Source organism: Neolamprologus multifasciatus, chromosome 4 (genome assembly GCF_963576455.1).
Source record: "Neolamprologus multifasciatus chromosome 4, fNeoMul1.2, whole genome shotgun sequence".
In the NCBI taxonomy this organism is placed as follows: Eukaryota; Metazoa; Chordata; class Actinopteri; order Cichliformes; family Cichlidae; genus Neolamprologus; species Neolamprologus multifasciatus.
Window position 1 is genome coordinate 23,333,549 of NC_140442.1, and position 15,757 is coordinate 23,349,305.

The 15,757-nt window shown below is 40.7% G+C and overlaps 1 protein-coding gene across 1 annotated transcript; it reads left to right on the forward strand.

Moving 5' to 3' along the window:
• The first annotated feature begins 8,683 nt into the window (after positions 1 to 8,683).
• polr3h (polymerase (RNA) III (DNA directed) polypeptide H) lies at positions 8,684 to 15,690 on the forward strand. Its single transcript, XM_085156098.1, has 6 exons — positions 8,684 to 8,922; positions 9,987 to 10,083; positions 10,270 to 10,356; positions 11,321 to 11,384; positions 11,513 to 11,747; positions 15,136 to 15,690. The coding sequence occupies exons 1-6, from the start codon at positions 8,812 to 8,814 to the stop codon at positions 15,184 to 15,186; spliced, it is 645 nt and encodes a 214-aa protein (XP_085012224.1). The 5' UTR covers positions 8,684 to 8,811; the 3' UTR covers positions 15,187 to 15,690.
• Positions 15,691 to 15,757: the final 67 nt, after the last annotated feature.

Genomic DNA, 15,757 nt, shown 5'->3' on the forward strand with positions numbered 1-15,757 from the left:
TTGATGTTTTTAATGCCATGTTGATGATATTCATTTAAATAATTTTTTTGCCTGATTAAGCACTTGTAATCACGTTGATAATGCTGAACCTTACTGTGAGAAACTGCAAAGACAGACCAGCACAACCCGCAGTACAAATCACCCTTAAGCAGGACAGAGACCAGCAGATTTGTGTCTGCGTGAGTGGCTTTAGTGATGGCAGAGGTGTCAGTGTTTGAGGTGTCATGAATAATAAATGTTCAGCTGTGAATACATCTAATTGCAATGCTGGAGCAGCAGAAGGAAAAGTGGCTGAGGGTGGAGAAAGTGCCAGTAAATGAATAATGTGGGGAGAAAAAAGTCTGCACCAATACAGAAATGATTCCTCTTGATTTTATTTTCATGCTCTGCAGGAACTGAACGTGTGGGCAGGTCAGTGTCTAACTTGTGATATTTGGTTCAGTCTTTAATGATCAAATGATTTTGTAGGGAACATGCCTTGATGTCTCTGGTGTTTGTTGTTTAGCATCTTGGTAAAATTCAAAGACGATAAACTGTCTTCAATATATCTTGCTTTTGAGAATATGTTTTTTGGAAGAAATATAAATGTGTAGTACTGTGCAAAAGTATCAAGTCACTCCTCATTTCTCTATATTTAGCTAGGAAATGGAAATATAGGTGCATATATAAAAAAAAACCCAGTGTGCAATTCTAACAAGCTTGAAAGTCAAAATTTGGTACGATCACCTTTATTCTTCAACACACTTATTCTCTCTTAGGCTGTTTTTTGACATTTCTTTAAGTCGTCTTCAGGAATAGTTCTCCAGGCTTCTTGAAGGACATTCAAAGCTCTTCTTTTCAATGTTGGCTTTGTTCTGTTCTCTGTCAGGATGATCCCATCCTGCTTCAATAATGTTGAGGTCTGTGCTCTGGGGAGGCCAATCCATGACTGATAGTTTTCCACAGTGTGTGTGGTTTATTTTTCTTCCTATCCAGGTTTGCTTTTACATTGGCAGTGTGTTTGGGATCATTGTCATGCTGAAAAATTTGATTCATCACTCAACTCATTTTATTTTTATAGTGCCAAATCACAACAATAGTCATCCTTAGACAGAACTAGGCTCAGGGAAGTCCAGATGTTTCCTCAGCTGTATTGTAAGGACACACAGCACATCATGCTGAGTTATGCCAAGTTTTTGGCTAATAGTTTAAAAAAAAAAACAACAAACCTTTGTTGGTGCAAAAATACAATTTTAAACATGTCAAACTGTTATATTTGGTGTTTTTTTGAAGATTTTACTAAAGAGTAAATTATGTTGTAAATTAGTGCAAAAATGTACAAGTTTCACTGAACGAGCCCGTTCTCACACCACATCCAATGATTTTACTTGCCACAGATTTACAAGTTTAGACTCCCAAAACATCAAACCCAAATCAAATCATATGTCTGAGGAGCCCTGCAAAACCACATGCGGACGGTTCAAGGAAAGGTGTCCAAGCAAGTGTTCGAGGTTTTATTACATGTTCATAATGACATGACTTTTAGTATAATAAAATTAAAACATCTTTGACACGTGTCCATGAATAAAGCGACACCGCAGTGGTTTTGTGGTTGATGAAAAAAGTGGTGGAAAAACTGTTTTAGTCCAAAGCAGCTCTCAGACTTAATGATCCCAGTGTATTGATTGATATTGTATGTTTTTTCTAGGATATATATATATATACAGTGGGGCAAAAAAGTATTTAGTCAGCCACCGATTGTGCAAGTTCCCCCACTTAAAATGATGACAAAGGTCAGTAATTTGCACCAGAGGTACACTTCAACTGTGAGAGACAGAATGTGAAAAAAAATCCATGAATTCACATGGTAGGATTTGTAAAGAATTTATTCGTAAATCAGGGTGGAAAATAAGTATTTGGTCACCTCAAACAAGGAAAATCCCTGGCTCTCACAGACCTGTAACGTCTTCTGTAAGAAGCTTTTCTGTCCCCCACTCGTTACCTGTATGAATGGCACCTGTTTGACCTCATCATCTGTATAAAAGACACCTGTCCACAGCCTCAACCAGTCAGACTCCAAACGCCGCCATGGCCAAGACCAAAGAGCTTTCGAAGGACACCAGGAAAAGAATTGTAGACCTGCACCAGACTGGGAAGAGTGAATCTACAATAGGCAAGCAGCTTGGTGTGAAAAAATCAACTGTGGGAGCAATCATCAGAAAATGGAAGACATACAAGACCACTGATAATCTCCCTCGATCTGGGGCTCCACGCAAGATCTCATCCCGTGGGGTCAAAATGATCATGAGAACGGTGAGCAAAGATCCCAGAACCACACGGGGGGACCTGGTGAATGACCTGCAGAGAGCTGGGACCAAAGTAACAAAGGTCACCATCAGTAACACACTACAACGGCAGGGAATCAAATCCCGCAGTGCCAGACGTGTTCCGCTGCTGAAGCCAGTGCATGTCCAGGCCCGTCTGAAGTTTGCCAGAGAGCACATGGATGATACAGCAGAGGATTGGGAGAATGTCATGTGGTCAGATGAACCCAAAGTAGAACTTTTTGGTATAAACTCAACTCGTCGTGTTTGGAGGAAGAAGAATACTGAGTTGCATCCCAAGAACACCATACCTACTGTGAAGCATGGGGGTGGAAACATCATGCTATGGGGCTGTTTTTCTGCCAAGGGGACAGGACGACTGATCCGTGTTAAGGACAGAATGAATGGGGCCAAGTATCGTGAGATTTTGAGCCAAAACCTCCTTCCATCAGTGAGAACTTTGAAGATGAAACGAGGCTGGGTCTTCCAACATGACAATGATCCAAAACACACCGCCCGGGCAACAAAGGAGTGGCTCCGTAAGAAGCATTTGAAAGTCCTGGAGTGGCCTAGCCAGTCTCCAGACCTCAACCCCATAGAAAATCTGTGGCGGGAGTTGAAAGTCCGTGTTGCTCGGCGACAGCCCCAAAACATCACTGCTCTTGAGAAGATCTGCATGGAGGAATGGGCCAAAATACCAGCTACTGTGTGTGCAAACCTGGTAAAGACCTATAGTAAACGTTTGACCTCTGTTATTGCCAACAAAGGTTATGTTACAAAGTATTGAGTTGTATTTTTGTTATTGACCAAATACTTATTTTCCACCCTGATTTACGAATAAATTCTTTACAAATCCTACCATGTGAATTCATGGATTTTTTTTTTTCACATTCTGTCTCTCACAGTTGAAGTGTACCTCTGGTGCAAATTACTGACCTCTGTCATCATTTTAAGTGGGGGAACTTGCACAATCGGTGGCTGACTAAATACTTTTTTGCCCCACTGTGTGTGTGTGTGTGTGTGTATATATATATATATATATATATATATATATATATATATATATATATATATATATATATATATATATATATATATATGATTTTTTTACACACACACACACTGTGTACGTGTCCTGAGAGGTCTAGGGCCATCTCAGGCCCATCTCTGGGTGATGGCCTGGAGTTGCCCACCCCTGCAGTAACTGCTGGTTGTTCAGTGAGAGGAGCCAAAAACACACGTTTACAATCCATTTCACTTTTATAGGTCTGTAACGTGTAAAGTGAATCCCTCTAAACACCACCTGTTTTTGTGTGACTGGACAACACTCCCACTGTTGGGGAAACTGACAAATAACCAGAACAAAGCCTGAAACAAATGATGACAACACTGAGTCACAATTTATTTTCTGAGCTTCAGAAAATGTTTTTTGACCTGCAATAAACACCTGCACTCTGCTGTCACACTCACACATTTTTGGAGATAAAATATCTTAATTTTAGAAGCGGGTGCACGCCTCCAAACATGCCCTTTCCGGTTATTATACCATCCCTCAGTTCTACAAGCTGTTTTCGTTTGAAAAAGTCCAACGCTGCCCCCTGCTGGATGATCCACAGCTGCCCTCAGGAGCTCTGATAGACTGAGCCAAACACCTCGGCAACCTGACCTTCAACATCTGGAACAACATGAAGGACATGGTCTCCTACACTCCTCTCATTCTGGACCCAAACACTGCTCATCCAGACCTTATCCTGTCTGAAGATCTGAACAGTGAGAGAAGGAGAGAGGCAGCGGCTTCCTGATAATGCAGAGAGGTTTGATTGGTTCTATTCTGTCATGAGCTCTGAGGGCTTTAACTCAGGGACTCACAGCTGGGATGTCGAGGTTGGAGACAGTACAAGCTGGATGTTTGGTGTGGTAGAAGAGTCTATCAACAGGAAGGGAAACACAGAGTCTGGGTTTTGGGGAGTAGTGGTCTGTTTAGGTAAATACTCAACACACTCACCATCAGCTGGAGTCATTGCTCTCTCAGTTCAGAAGAAGCGCCAGAGGATCACAAATCAAAAGGATCAAACAGTAAACACAAATCCATAACGTCTCACCCAATTTCCCAAACATTGTATTGTCGGGTCAAAATGAAGCTCTAAACTCAAAACCATTCACTCTTGCTGAAAAACCAAACTTTGCCCACAGACATCACACACAAGGCCTCAAAAACACACACACTATAGTCTTACACATTGGTGCAATAAATTAAAAACAATATTTCCAAAACTGGCAAGTTACGTTGCTTGTGGTTCTTCCCCTCTAAACCTTTTCACATAATGAACACAAAAGACGCAACCAATGAATATACAGTGGCACATTTTTATTCATGTACCATACAGTACAACACACACCAAAAACATTATTCCACCTCAGCATCCTGTCTTTGGTCTGAGTCAGGCCAGAAAATCTCATCCACATTGATGGGTTTAGATTTTATTATTGTCATTTGTATTAGGAAATATTTAACCATATATGCTTAGAGGTGTATAATCAATTGTTTAGTGATAGGATGTGTGATCTTTAGCAGGCTGCAAAGGCTTGGTGTGCATTCCAGAGTGTTCTGGAATCCACACCTACATCCTGGGAGCATGGGAAGAGGTCGTACCTTGTTTTATTGTTTTATGGTAGGATTAACGTAGTTATATCTGTTTTAGTCTGAGTGCCTTTTGTTTACATGAACTGCTGGACTTTCCAGACCAGTAGGTTTAGGGAAGTCATTTATGGGGTCATACTCTGACCCCACACACACACACACACACACACACACACACACACACACACACACACACACACACACACACACACACACACAGTATCCTTTGTTCACATGTATACCTATGTAAGATGTTATATGTTAATGACCCTATGCATATTCATGTAACCTTAATAAAAGGAGTGCTATGGGGAACCTGGCTGAGAGTCTGACGGAGGTCAAGTGGTGGAACGACACTTGGCTCCAGGCAGGTCTCCCTCATGCATGAGTAACACGAAGAACTTTGGTGCCTTGTGTCTTGCTTTTTGCTGTGTAGCAAATTGTCCTTAACGTTCCAGCGAATAGGTTTATGCTACGAACCTATCACACATCACAGGCTATATTGGCCCTGGCCATGCAGTGGGGGTAAAATCCTCATCCATGCCTGATCCACCCCTGGCACGCATCTACTGATATATCTAGGCAGGCTTCTTCCATGGCCTGTAGGAGGTGAACACGGACATAAGGTTCTCTGTCGTACACTTTCCACCACCATGCTGAAAATCACTCCTCTATTGGGTTTAGAAAGGGAGAGTATGCAGGCAGAAAGACGTTAGTGTTTTTGGTAAACCAGTAATGAACCAGAGCAGCACGATGGAAGCTGACATTATCCCAAACAACAACTTAGTGAGGCTGCTCTGGCTGTGCTGGTTCCCTGTAGTCCAACTGGAACATATGTTGTCTTAGACCATCAAGAAAAGCAAGGAGAAGCATAGTGTTATAGGTTCCTAGAATTGCATGGCAGTGGAGTATTCCTCGTTGTTCTGATGGCTGTGCACATAGTGACATTCCCTCCACGCTGACCAGGGACATTTACAAGAGCCCGATGGCCAATTATGTTCCCCCACTTCCTCCCTGGTGTCCTAGACCACCACCTCCTCCTCCACCTCTTCCTTTGCATCTCTTTGGATTCATTGCTTAACCGAAGGTTTTTAGTGGGAAGTTTTTGCAGCATGTACAGCATGAATAAGTGCGCTCACACGCTCTTTTTCGTCAGCATCATAAGATCTGCCACTAACACCAGATGCTGATTGGAAACATATTATCTTCAAACTCTTGTAAAAGTGTTTTGGAGATCTTTTTAGTTTCTGGTAGTTGGTCTCCATCGTCCTCTGTTTTTCCACACCATGAGAATAACCTTGTTGGTAGTTTTCGCTTCTTTCGGAAGAGGTGATCTTTGAATATAGAAATGACCACTTCCTGGTGCGGCTGAGCTACAGCCAGTGCAGTGATGACAAGATTAGGTGGAATATCCAGCACCTTTGAAATGGCTTTAAAAATGGCTTTTTAGTGGTTTTTCTTTAACTTCCGCCCACAGAGACGCTGAAACTCATCAGATGGCGACACCTTTGCCTTTCTTGAGGTGCTTGTAATTACGGCATTTATGAGCTCTTTAAAGAGCATCTGTTCCTTGGTGAGCTCAGCCACTGGTGCATTTTTTGGGCCCTCTGCTACTTTGAAACTGACTCCAGATCAGCTGACTGTGACTCCTCCTGATTCAGTTGCTGGGTGCACGGATGGGGGCAGCACACACAGTGCTCTAATTTCTCCCCTGTACTTGTGCCGGTTTCCCACAAGTACATTTTTGTGAGTTAAAATCTAACAGACAGAAGGCAAATGCATTTGGCACGATGTTGGTGCAGGCGACTATAAATCACACTGTTCACACGAAACAACCCCCCCCCCCCCCAACTCAGTTTAAAAATACACAAAAAGCTGAAAAGTGTGTTTTGCTGGGTTAACTCAAGTGGAGAGTAAACATCAGCCATCATTAAAATATGTTCAGAGTTTTGCAAACTGATAATGATGCATCTCCTAAATCATGACACATTGATTTTCACTGCCTTTGTAATGTGAATGTATCAGTATTGGTAGTACCAACTGGCAGTAAATGTATATACTTGGTATTGGATGGATACCAAAATTTGCAGTATGGCACACCACTAAGATTTAGTGGAGTCTGTGAATTATTTTAAAAGCAGTTTGGAACTTTTTTGTTCAAACATCCTTTCTGTTGATAATTTCACTGAATTTTCTATTTTTATTATTTATTTATTTTTAAGTTACCCCTCCCTTATCCTGCTTCTGCCACAGATTTCTTCCTGTTAAAAGGGAAATCTATAGATTTTGCATCTCTATCAGCATGGCCAATAAGGGCTGAAAGTCATGTTTGGTCCTGAAGATGTTCCCCAAGTGACTCCTGAAAAACAGCAGCACAGAGAAACTTTCAGTACCTTTAGCAGCAATAACTTGAAGCAATGGTTTTCTGTTTGATTTTATTGCTGTCTCGCATCACTGTAGAGGAGGAATTTTGACTGACTCTTCTTTACAATGTTGCCTCAGTTTATTGAAGTTTGGGAGTATTTGTTTATGCACAGCTCTCTTAAGGTTAGGGTTAGGACCACTGATCAACAACCATGGCCTCCTTGACTCCGCGCTCAAACCAGCGTTCCTCCCTGTCCAGGATGGAACAGGACAGGACAGGGAGGAACGCTGGTTTGAGCGCGGAGTCAAGGAGGCCATTTACGTGAGAAGGGAAAGACCATCTCTGAATCAAGGAGGGGACCTAAGGGTACATCTTTCGCCATCTTACAATGCTGTGATTGCAGCCATTTCCCCAGCTCTCTGTGAATGGTACTCACGGCCATTGATCAGTGGGCTTTGATCAGTGGTTGTTGATCAATGGTCATGAGAATTTGCATAATTATGATTAAGGAACTGACCTCCCAGCCCATTGTTCCTTCAGTGGGCTGGTTTCAGTCATTATGCAAATGTCAACCTGCAGTCAGCTGAGACTGAAGAAGTCACTTGGATGAGTGACTAAACATTTCTCCCACAAAACGCTACGTCCAGATGAGCAGGACCAACTTTTGGAGATTTACTTCCTGGATGATTGAGAATGCATCAAGATGTAACACTATTTTTTTTAATGTACACTAGTATGATAAGACAGTTACCATGGACTGACATGAGTTAAACTTAAACATGAATTATTATTGTTATTATTAATAACAATAATTTACAGGAACCTATTAAATCTTTGTTTGTAATGAAAATCAATCAATCAAGAATAATTGTCGATAGAACGAAAGTCAAAATGGAAATTCTTTACAGATTTGTCGTCAGCTCTTAAGGATTTAATTATTACATGATTTATGACTCATCACATTTTTGGTTATGATTTATGATGCATGTATAATAATTTATTATAAAAACCTGTATTGGATTAAGTAGCAGAATGTAACTTTTGCAAACAAATTAACAATTTCAAAATTGCAGCGCAGACTTCTTATTCAGCTACTCAGCACCCTTACCGTAATCTCGGTAATAAAGTAGCACCCAAATTCAAGGTGACTTTGGTAATTGCCCTCAACAGACCAGGTTTTCTGACTTGACTTGACCCTTCTGGACTACACAGCCGGGGGTATGAAGTACCAGGACCTCCAAGCTATTGGCACTTTCTGGCATGTCGTGGTATGTTACACTAACGAGTCCATGGTTTGCGATATTTGTTAGCAGTTGCAGTGTTACATCCACTAGGTGGCACCAAAAACCTGCCGTAGTCGTTTAGAATTGCGACATGCCGTAAATCAGCTGTCGCAAAAACAAACAAACAAGAAACGTGGATACTACTTTCGAATCATTAATTAATGTTTTTTTATTGCTTTTATTATTATTTCAATGTATGTTAATTAGTGTCCGGTAATCATGTTCGTGCTGGTGGAAATGGTAGACACTGTGCGGATTCCGCCGTGGAATTTTCACCGGCAACTCAACGAGGCTGTCGCGGAGGAACTGAACAAGAAACTGGCCAACAAGGTGATGGAGACAATTCTAGCAGACTTAGGATCAATTTTCACCACACAAAACATAAACTGTACTAACAGTTCATCCAGGGTCCTTTATAAATGCATCCTCTTATTTTTAAGCTATACGCGTGGGTGGCAAATGCAAGGAAAAACCCGACCTCTGCACTGAGTGGATTCAGTGGCTCTGTTATTCAGTACGATTTGGTTTCACCTTGCCCTTTAGCAGATAAAACTAGTGTAGGTCACTAAACAAAGGGCTTAGATAACTTGAACACCTGTGTGAGATCTTGGAAAGCACTCACCATTATCATCGTTATCACTAAAACATAAAATGAGGGCGTATGTTGTGGAAAGTGATCATCCCTCTAATAGAGTTCAAGAAAGGTTAATGTTTCCATGGCATCTGGTGACCCTAAACCTTGCTGAGACCCATCCAGGTTATCTGAACTACTCCTGTGGTCAGAGCCTGATCAAAAAAGCCTTTCGATACCTATTACTAGTCTCCTTCAACGGTACAAGCCTTTAAACACTGAAGTTCTTGATAGTTCAACTCACGAGTAGTGCTTTGAGAAGAGATGCAATGTATTGAGGCATCTTCAGTAAGAGAAGAGAAGAAGATGGTATTGCCACCTAGACTTGAGATACAACAATTTTAATAGGGAATTCCATTTACAAACATTTTTAGGATAAGACTGGTCTTTCTTCCGGAAACTGAACCTCAGTGCTGTAAATAAACCTGCCACCATCAGTTTATACTCTAACCCATAATGAGGAATGGAAATGATTCAGTGAGAAATGTAAATATTTACATGTCTTTAAAAAGTTTAAAAACACCTCTGAAAAATATTCTTTACTTTGTCTTTTTGGCTAAAAAAAAGACATTTAATATTCTTCCTTAAAAATATGTTGCTACTGTATTTATATTAGGCATATAGCAGAGTCCTGATTTATGGACAAGAAAGCATTTATTAGCAAGCACATAATACCAGTATTTGGCAGCTAAAATACTGAACATATATTGTCCTTTTAGCAGAAGTTTGTGTGTTAAATTGTGTAGTGCTGTGCTTCCATTAGGTGGTCTATAACGTGGGACTCTGCATCTGCTTGTACGACATCACAAAACTCGAGGACTCCTATATATTCCCAGGAGATGGAGCCTCTCACACCAAAGGTATGACAATCATCATCAAATAGCTGTAGTTGAGTCAGTCATATACTGTATACTGAGTCAGTCATATACTGCTTGTAATACCTTAGACATTAAAGCAAAACTCACCTTTTTCTACTGTTAGTGCACAAACAAGGTAGATGGTGGTGAGTGATAACTCCTCCTTACCTTCTCTGGTCTTTGTGTCAGTTCATTTCAGGTATGTTGTTTTTCACCCCTTCCTTGATGAGATCCTCATCGGCAAGATCAAGTACTGCAGTCAGGAGGGAGTTTACGGTAATTTTTGACATCTGCATGGCGCCATTTTAACACATGTGTCTGCACGTTTATTCTCCACACCCTCAGAGGAAGGTTAGGGCGGCAACAAACAAGCGTTCTCCTTGCTGACTGATATTAGCCTCGAAACCAACCATCAAAATTTCCCAGAGTTCAGGGTGACATCTTTAGAAGTTTTTTTTAACCAGTATTTAAGCTATTAACTGTGCAGTAATGCAGAGACTGTCTACAAATCAACATTTTGGAAACTTTTGCTTAAAAAATATAAATAACTTGTCAGTGTCTCCAGTGCCAGAAGGTGCCACCCTCATGTATGCTTTATTGGTACCCTCCAAATAACTTTCCATTATGGTTAAGACAGTATGGAAGGCACAGCAGGAACCTACAAAATGTCAAACACTGTATCAAAAAAAATCATAGAAACAGGAGAATACAAAATCAGTCCCACCGCATCGTTCAAAATCATGGATGAGCTCATCTACAGTGTTGTCAAACTTACCGCACAAGACCCTGTTTCAAGTCTACATACCAAACAGCTTTCAGTTGCAGTTACTGGAGTGTTACCACAACGATCCCAGGATTTCTTTTGGCTTTAAATATTGGAACAATTAGCACCGTGTGTTGTGAATTTTAGTAAATCAGTTTGGACGCTTGATTTAAATATTCTCCTCCCTATTTTTGTGCCTTTAGAAAGAAGTTCATATGCAAGCGGGTCGGTCGCACTTTAGTTCTCACTTCATCTTATGTGCAGTCTTCTCATTGCGCAGTCTTTGTAAATACTGTATATAAAAAATCATCATTATATATGAATTTTGATTAAAATATTTTCTACAAGGTATTTAAAGCTGATCGTAGATCGTGAAGCTTTTCTTTAAAGTCTGCTTAAAAAACTTCCTGTGTCCCTACTTTCATCTGCGGCAGACAATATAAAACTACCTTTCTAAAGCACTTCTCTGCTTCACAGTGACGATGGGCTTCTTTGATGACATTCTCATCCCACCAGAGTCACTTCAGCAGCCTGCAAAATTGTATCCTGACATGTTTCTGTGAATTACATAAAGTGCAGTTTTGTTCACAAATCCCTGTTATTATAATCAAAATGATGTTTAGGTTATTTTCTTAGCTTAGGTGAAGCCTTCCTTAGTTGCCACTTCAGTGATGAAGCCGAGCAAGTTTGGCTTTGGGAGTATGAGACAGATGAGGGTGCCCATGACCTCTACATGGACCAAGGAGAGGAGATCCGTTTCAGGGTGACAGATGAAGTCTTTGTGGATACGTCACCAACAGGCCCGGCCACTGCCGCCTCTGACACGGCGGCACAACCGGGACAGTCAACGGCACCACCGAAAGAAGACGGCGGGGAGAAGAAAGAGGCACCATATACGCTGATTGTAAGAAAATACACTTTCTTATCGTCTTCAATAAACATCATAAAACTGTGTTTCACTAATGCAATTGGTTTTAAATCAAAAGTCAAGATGTGACTGAAATTGCAGACTTTCAGCTTTTAATTCAAAGCGTTTCACAAAAAAAATTGTATTGGTTGTTTAAGAAATTTATACACAGCCAACATTTTCTGACGGGAATTGGAAAACCGGTTTTGTGGCCTCACATTTGTGTTGCTTTTTACTGTAATTTGTATATGAGGCCAAAAGAGATGTCAGCAGCAGTGAAAGAAGCAGTCATTAAGCTGAAAATCCCACATAAAAACATGTCAGAGAAGCACAGCAGAAACCTCAGTAGGAGGCAAATCAGCAAGCTGGTGAAGAACTGACCAGCGTAGCAACCTTAAAAGGCCTGAAAAGACCACAGAAGACAACTAAAGTGTGTGACGATGGAATTAAGAAAAACAACTTCACAACATCTAACCGAGTCGGAAACACTTTTGAGGAGTGCCAAAGTGTACAAGCTAGAGACCCTTTCATTAATGGAAATACAGCGAGTTTATAGCAAAGTGCAAACTGCTGGTTACACTCAAGGATAAGAAGGTAAGATTAGATCTCACCTGAAAACATCTAAAAGAGCAACAAAGAGAAAACAAGACGAACTTGACTGACAGATAGAGGAAAGTATGAAGGAGTGATAAGCCACATAATACCGCATTGCCTGTCAAACATGGAAGTGTTGCAGTGGAAATGTTATAGCATATATACATATAGACATACCTGTGAAACTGGTTTACTAGTGTTTATTGATGACGTTACCCATTTTTGATATGTTGATATTCAGACAGGGCCCTGTTGATATTCAGACAAATGCCGCAAAACTGACCCGAATTAAACTGTAAATTTAACTCAAGAAACGGGAGGTTCTTCGGTGGCTGAGTCAGTCACCCGACACCCACAAATACAACACAAACAAGCAGCTACCGAATGAGGTAGAGCATCTCAAAGGAGGAGACGGAGCATTTGGCGATGACCACGGGTCTTTCAAGACTTCACAGTCACTGACTACAAAGTGTTTTCATCCACTTATTAAAAACTATCTCTATCTTTAAATGACAATTAACCAGTTGTTATTGATCAGTTAATTCCGAGCCTTTGTACATGACGGAGTATCGGAAATGTCTCCGGAAATGTCTGGAGTATCGGAATACATGTACCGGCGTTACGTATTGAAAATACAAAATATGAGTAACTGTATTTTGTTACAGTTACCATTTTAAAAGGTGGTATTTAGAATTAAGTTACTTTGTTGAAATCAGTGGATTACACGGCGGTCTTTTCCTGTTTCATATGTTAGGCTGTGCGCTCTCTATTTTTGGTAATTCCACGCTGGTGGAAACCCAAAAAAACACACATTAAGAGGCTCTAATGCCTGTGTCTCAATCTCGCGGCCCAGGTCACCTCTACATGCAGCCTGCATTATGACGTGAAGAAATATTTTTTAAAATTATTGTTCAAAAAATCTTTTAATATGAGGGCAACAGGCAGAGTGTTACAGGCATAGCCCTAAAGAATGTAGCCTCATGGGCAGTGTAGTCCAGTTGTAAGTAAGCTATTAAGACTCGACTGTACACTGTGTTCCTGTTTTCCTCCAAAAACAATAAGTTCTGTTGGAGCAGCCTTTCAACGCCTCTCTCTGTCTCTTGCTAGCAAAGTTGACCCAGACAACAAAGTAAAGCTAGTTTTTGGCTACGAGCCCGACACAGAACCCAACGTATTAGCCAGAGGTCCCTTTACTACGGTTTGATCCTGTTTTATATATGTGCGGAATAGTTTTTATACGAGATCGCTGCAGAAAGTGCAGCCTTACCTAATGTCCACCCTACTGTTACTCATTTATATTAAGATTTTAAAATCTAGTTGCTATTGGTTTGGCGAGTAGCCTTCATTAATAGTAATAAACCAGAGAAACAGGAATAGTACATTCATTAGTTGTAAAAAGCTTGATAATATATTAAGTAATCCAAAGTATTCAGAATACGTTTCTCTCATTGAGTAATGTAACGGAATACGTTACAGAATACATTTTGGGGCATGTATTCTGTAATCTGTAGTGGAGTACATTTTAATAGTAACCTTCCCGACACTGGTAACACTTAATGCAATGCTTTCCTTTAACCCCTTGAATTAAAGCTTGCATTATGACTGATCGATATAAAATCCACTGCAGGGATGTTGAGAGGCAAAAACGACAAAAAAGTGCCCAACAAATTATGGTGCTAACAGTAACCGTGTGGTAATTAAGGCGTTGCCTTCATCTGTATGGCTGATGGAGTCAACCAGGTTTTTCTTACCAAACTGTCTCTAAATGGACACAAGAAAGTTTTTTTTAAAACCATCCTTTTCATCGCTCTAGTGAAAGAAGTAATTACCACTGTGTAACTAAAGTGATCAAGACTTTTGCATCCCTCTGTGTTAGGCGGTGGGATGTGTTGTGTCAGTGTCACAAGCTAAGAAAAACAAACAAGAAGGCAATAGCAGTTTTGTTCTCTAGCTTTTCTGGGGGGGAGCACCTTTGGAGCTAGACCTCGTTTCTTATGGTCGTGCTGTTCGGTCTCATGAAAATGATGCTGGGGGCTTGGACATCTAGAGATATCAAGCTAAAACACTTGATTAAAGTAGATATTTCCTATGAACTCCTGACAGGCGTGCTGTTTGCAGTGCAGTAGAAGACCATAGACTTTGCTATCTTTACCTAACCTGACTGATACAGGACATTTACATTAGTGTACAAAGAAGTAAGAGGAAGGTGCAGCACTGATGCGAGACAAATATCATTACATTCCCATCTAAAAATGGGTCACTATTAAAATGTTATGTGTGTGCATGTTAAAAAAATCTATCAAGCTCTAATTAGTTTTGTCTCTCTTTACTCATGCATACAAAATCAGGTACAAGCTTATTTATAGATAACTTTTTAAATGCTGAATTGCAAAATAATGTCATTTTTTGGAAGCCTTTTTTTCTGCTGTTTCTGTGTTGTGTTCAGACCCGGAGATCATTTAGAAATTTAATTGATGCTTAAAACTGGAGAAAATTGATAACGAACAAGACCTGTACGCAGAATAGATAATGTGAGTGGCATCTGTAAAATCAGAATTCTTCCATAGTGACAAGTTGCTCTTTTCAGCTCTTCAGCTTTATGTGAAAGCATAGTAGCCAGCATTGATTCTCTCTGTGTCTACTACACCAAGAATTTGAGTATGATGTGACCGGTATGTATACGTTTTCCTGAAACAAGAGACCTACACAGCCTTGTGGATGTGCAGTGGCTTGAACTCTTCTAAAAGTCAAGGATCACATCCATCCTGACCTTTTCCACTTCTTGTTTCAGGGCACCATCTGTGAGCCAGGGCTCGGGCTGCTGTCATGGTGGAACAGCTAGCACTGAGTCTTTAACGCTAGCAGTTCAAACATCATAGCTGATCTGAGGCACGAGGGAGCCTCGGCAAAGGTCGCTGAACCCCACTGTTTTGGTGCCTGTTTCCACCCATGCGGTGTCCGTGTGATGGAGAACCAGTTCTTCCTCGGTGCCTTTTGAGCAGCAGTCCTTTCTGTGTCACATGCAGAACGTGGGGTAATTTAAAAGGGACGAGACAGTTTGTATGGAAGCACTGACTTTATGCAAGAATATTATTTACCATTTAATGTAATTAAGTTAACATCTTTCAGGCAGGCGGGAGAAATAAGTGTGACCCTACTGTATGTATAAACTGCATCCAGCGGCAAAATCAAACAGAATATGTCACCAACATTGCATGTTGTAAAAGATGTTATTTTTATTTGACATACCTCCACCTGCAGGATCTGCTGCACACATCCACAGTGTGTGCTAACCCCCCACCCCTTCCTGTTTTTTTTTCCACAATAAAAGTCAAAATGAGAGCTAGCTGCTCTGTGGATTTTTCATTCTGTGTGATTATAGAAAGTATATCAGAAAGGATTAGTGAGCAGCC

Excerpts from the sequence above, each read along its gene's own strand:
- polr3h (XM_085156098.1), top strand. The coding sequence starts at position 8,812 with ATGTTCGTGCTGGTGGAAATGGTAGACACTGTGCGGATTCCGCCGTGG. Across the intron at positions 8,923-9,986 it reads ACAAGAAACTGGCCAACAAG|GTGGTCTATAACGTGGGACT; the intron begins GTGATGGAGACA and ends TGCTTCCATTAG. Across the intron at positions 11,748-15,135 it reads AGGCACCATATACGCTGATT|GGCACCATCTGTGAGCCAGG; the intron begins GTAAGAAAATAC and ends TTCTTGTTTCAG.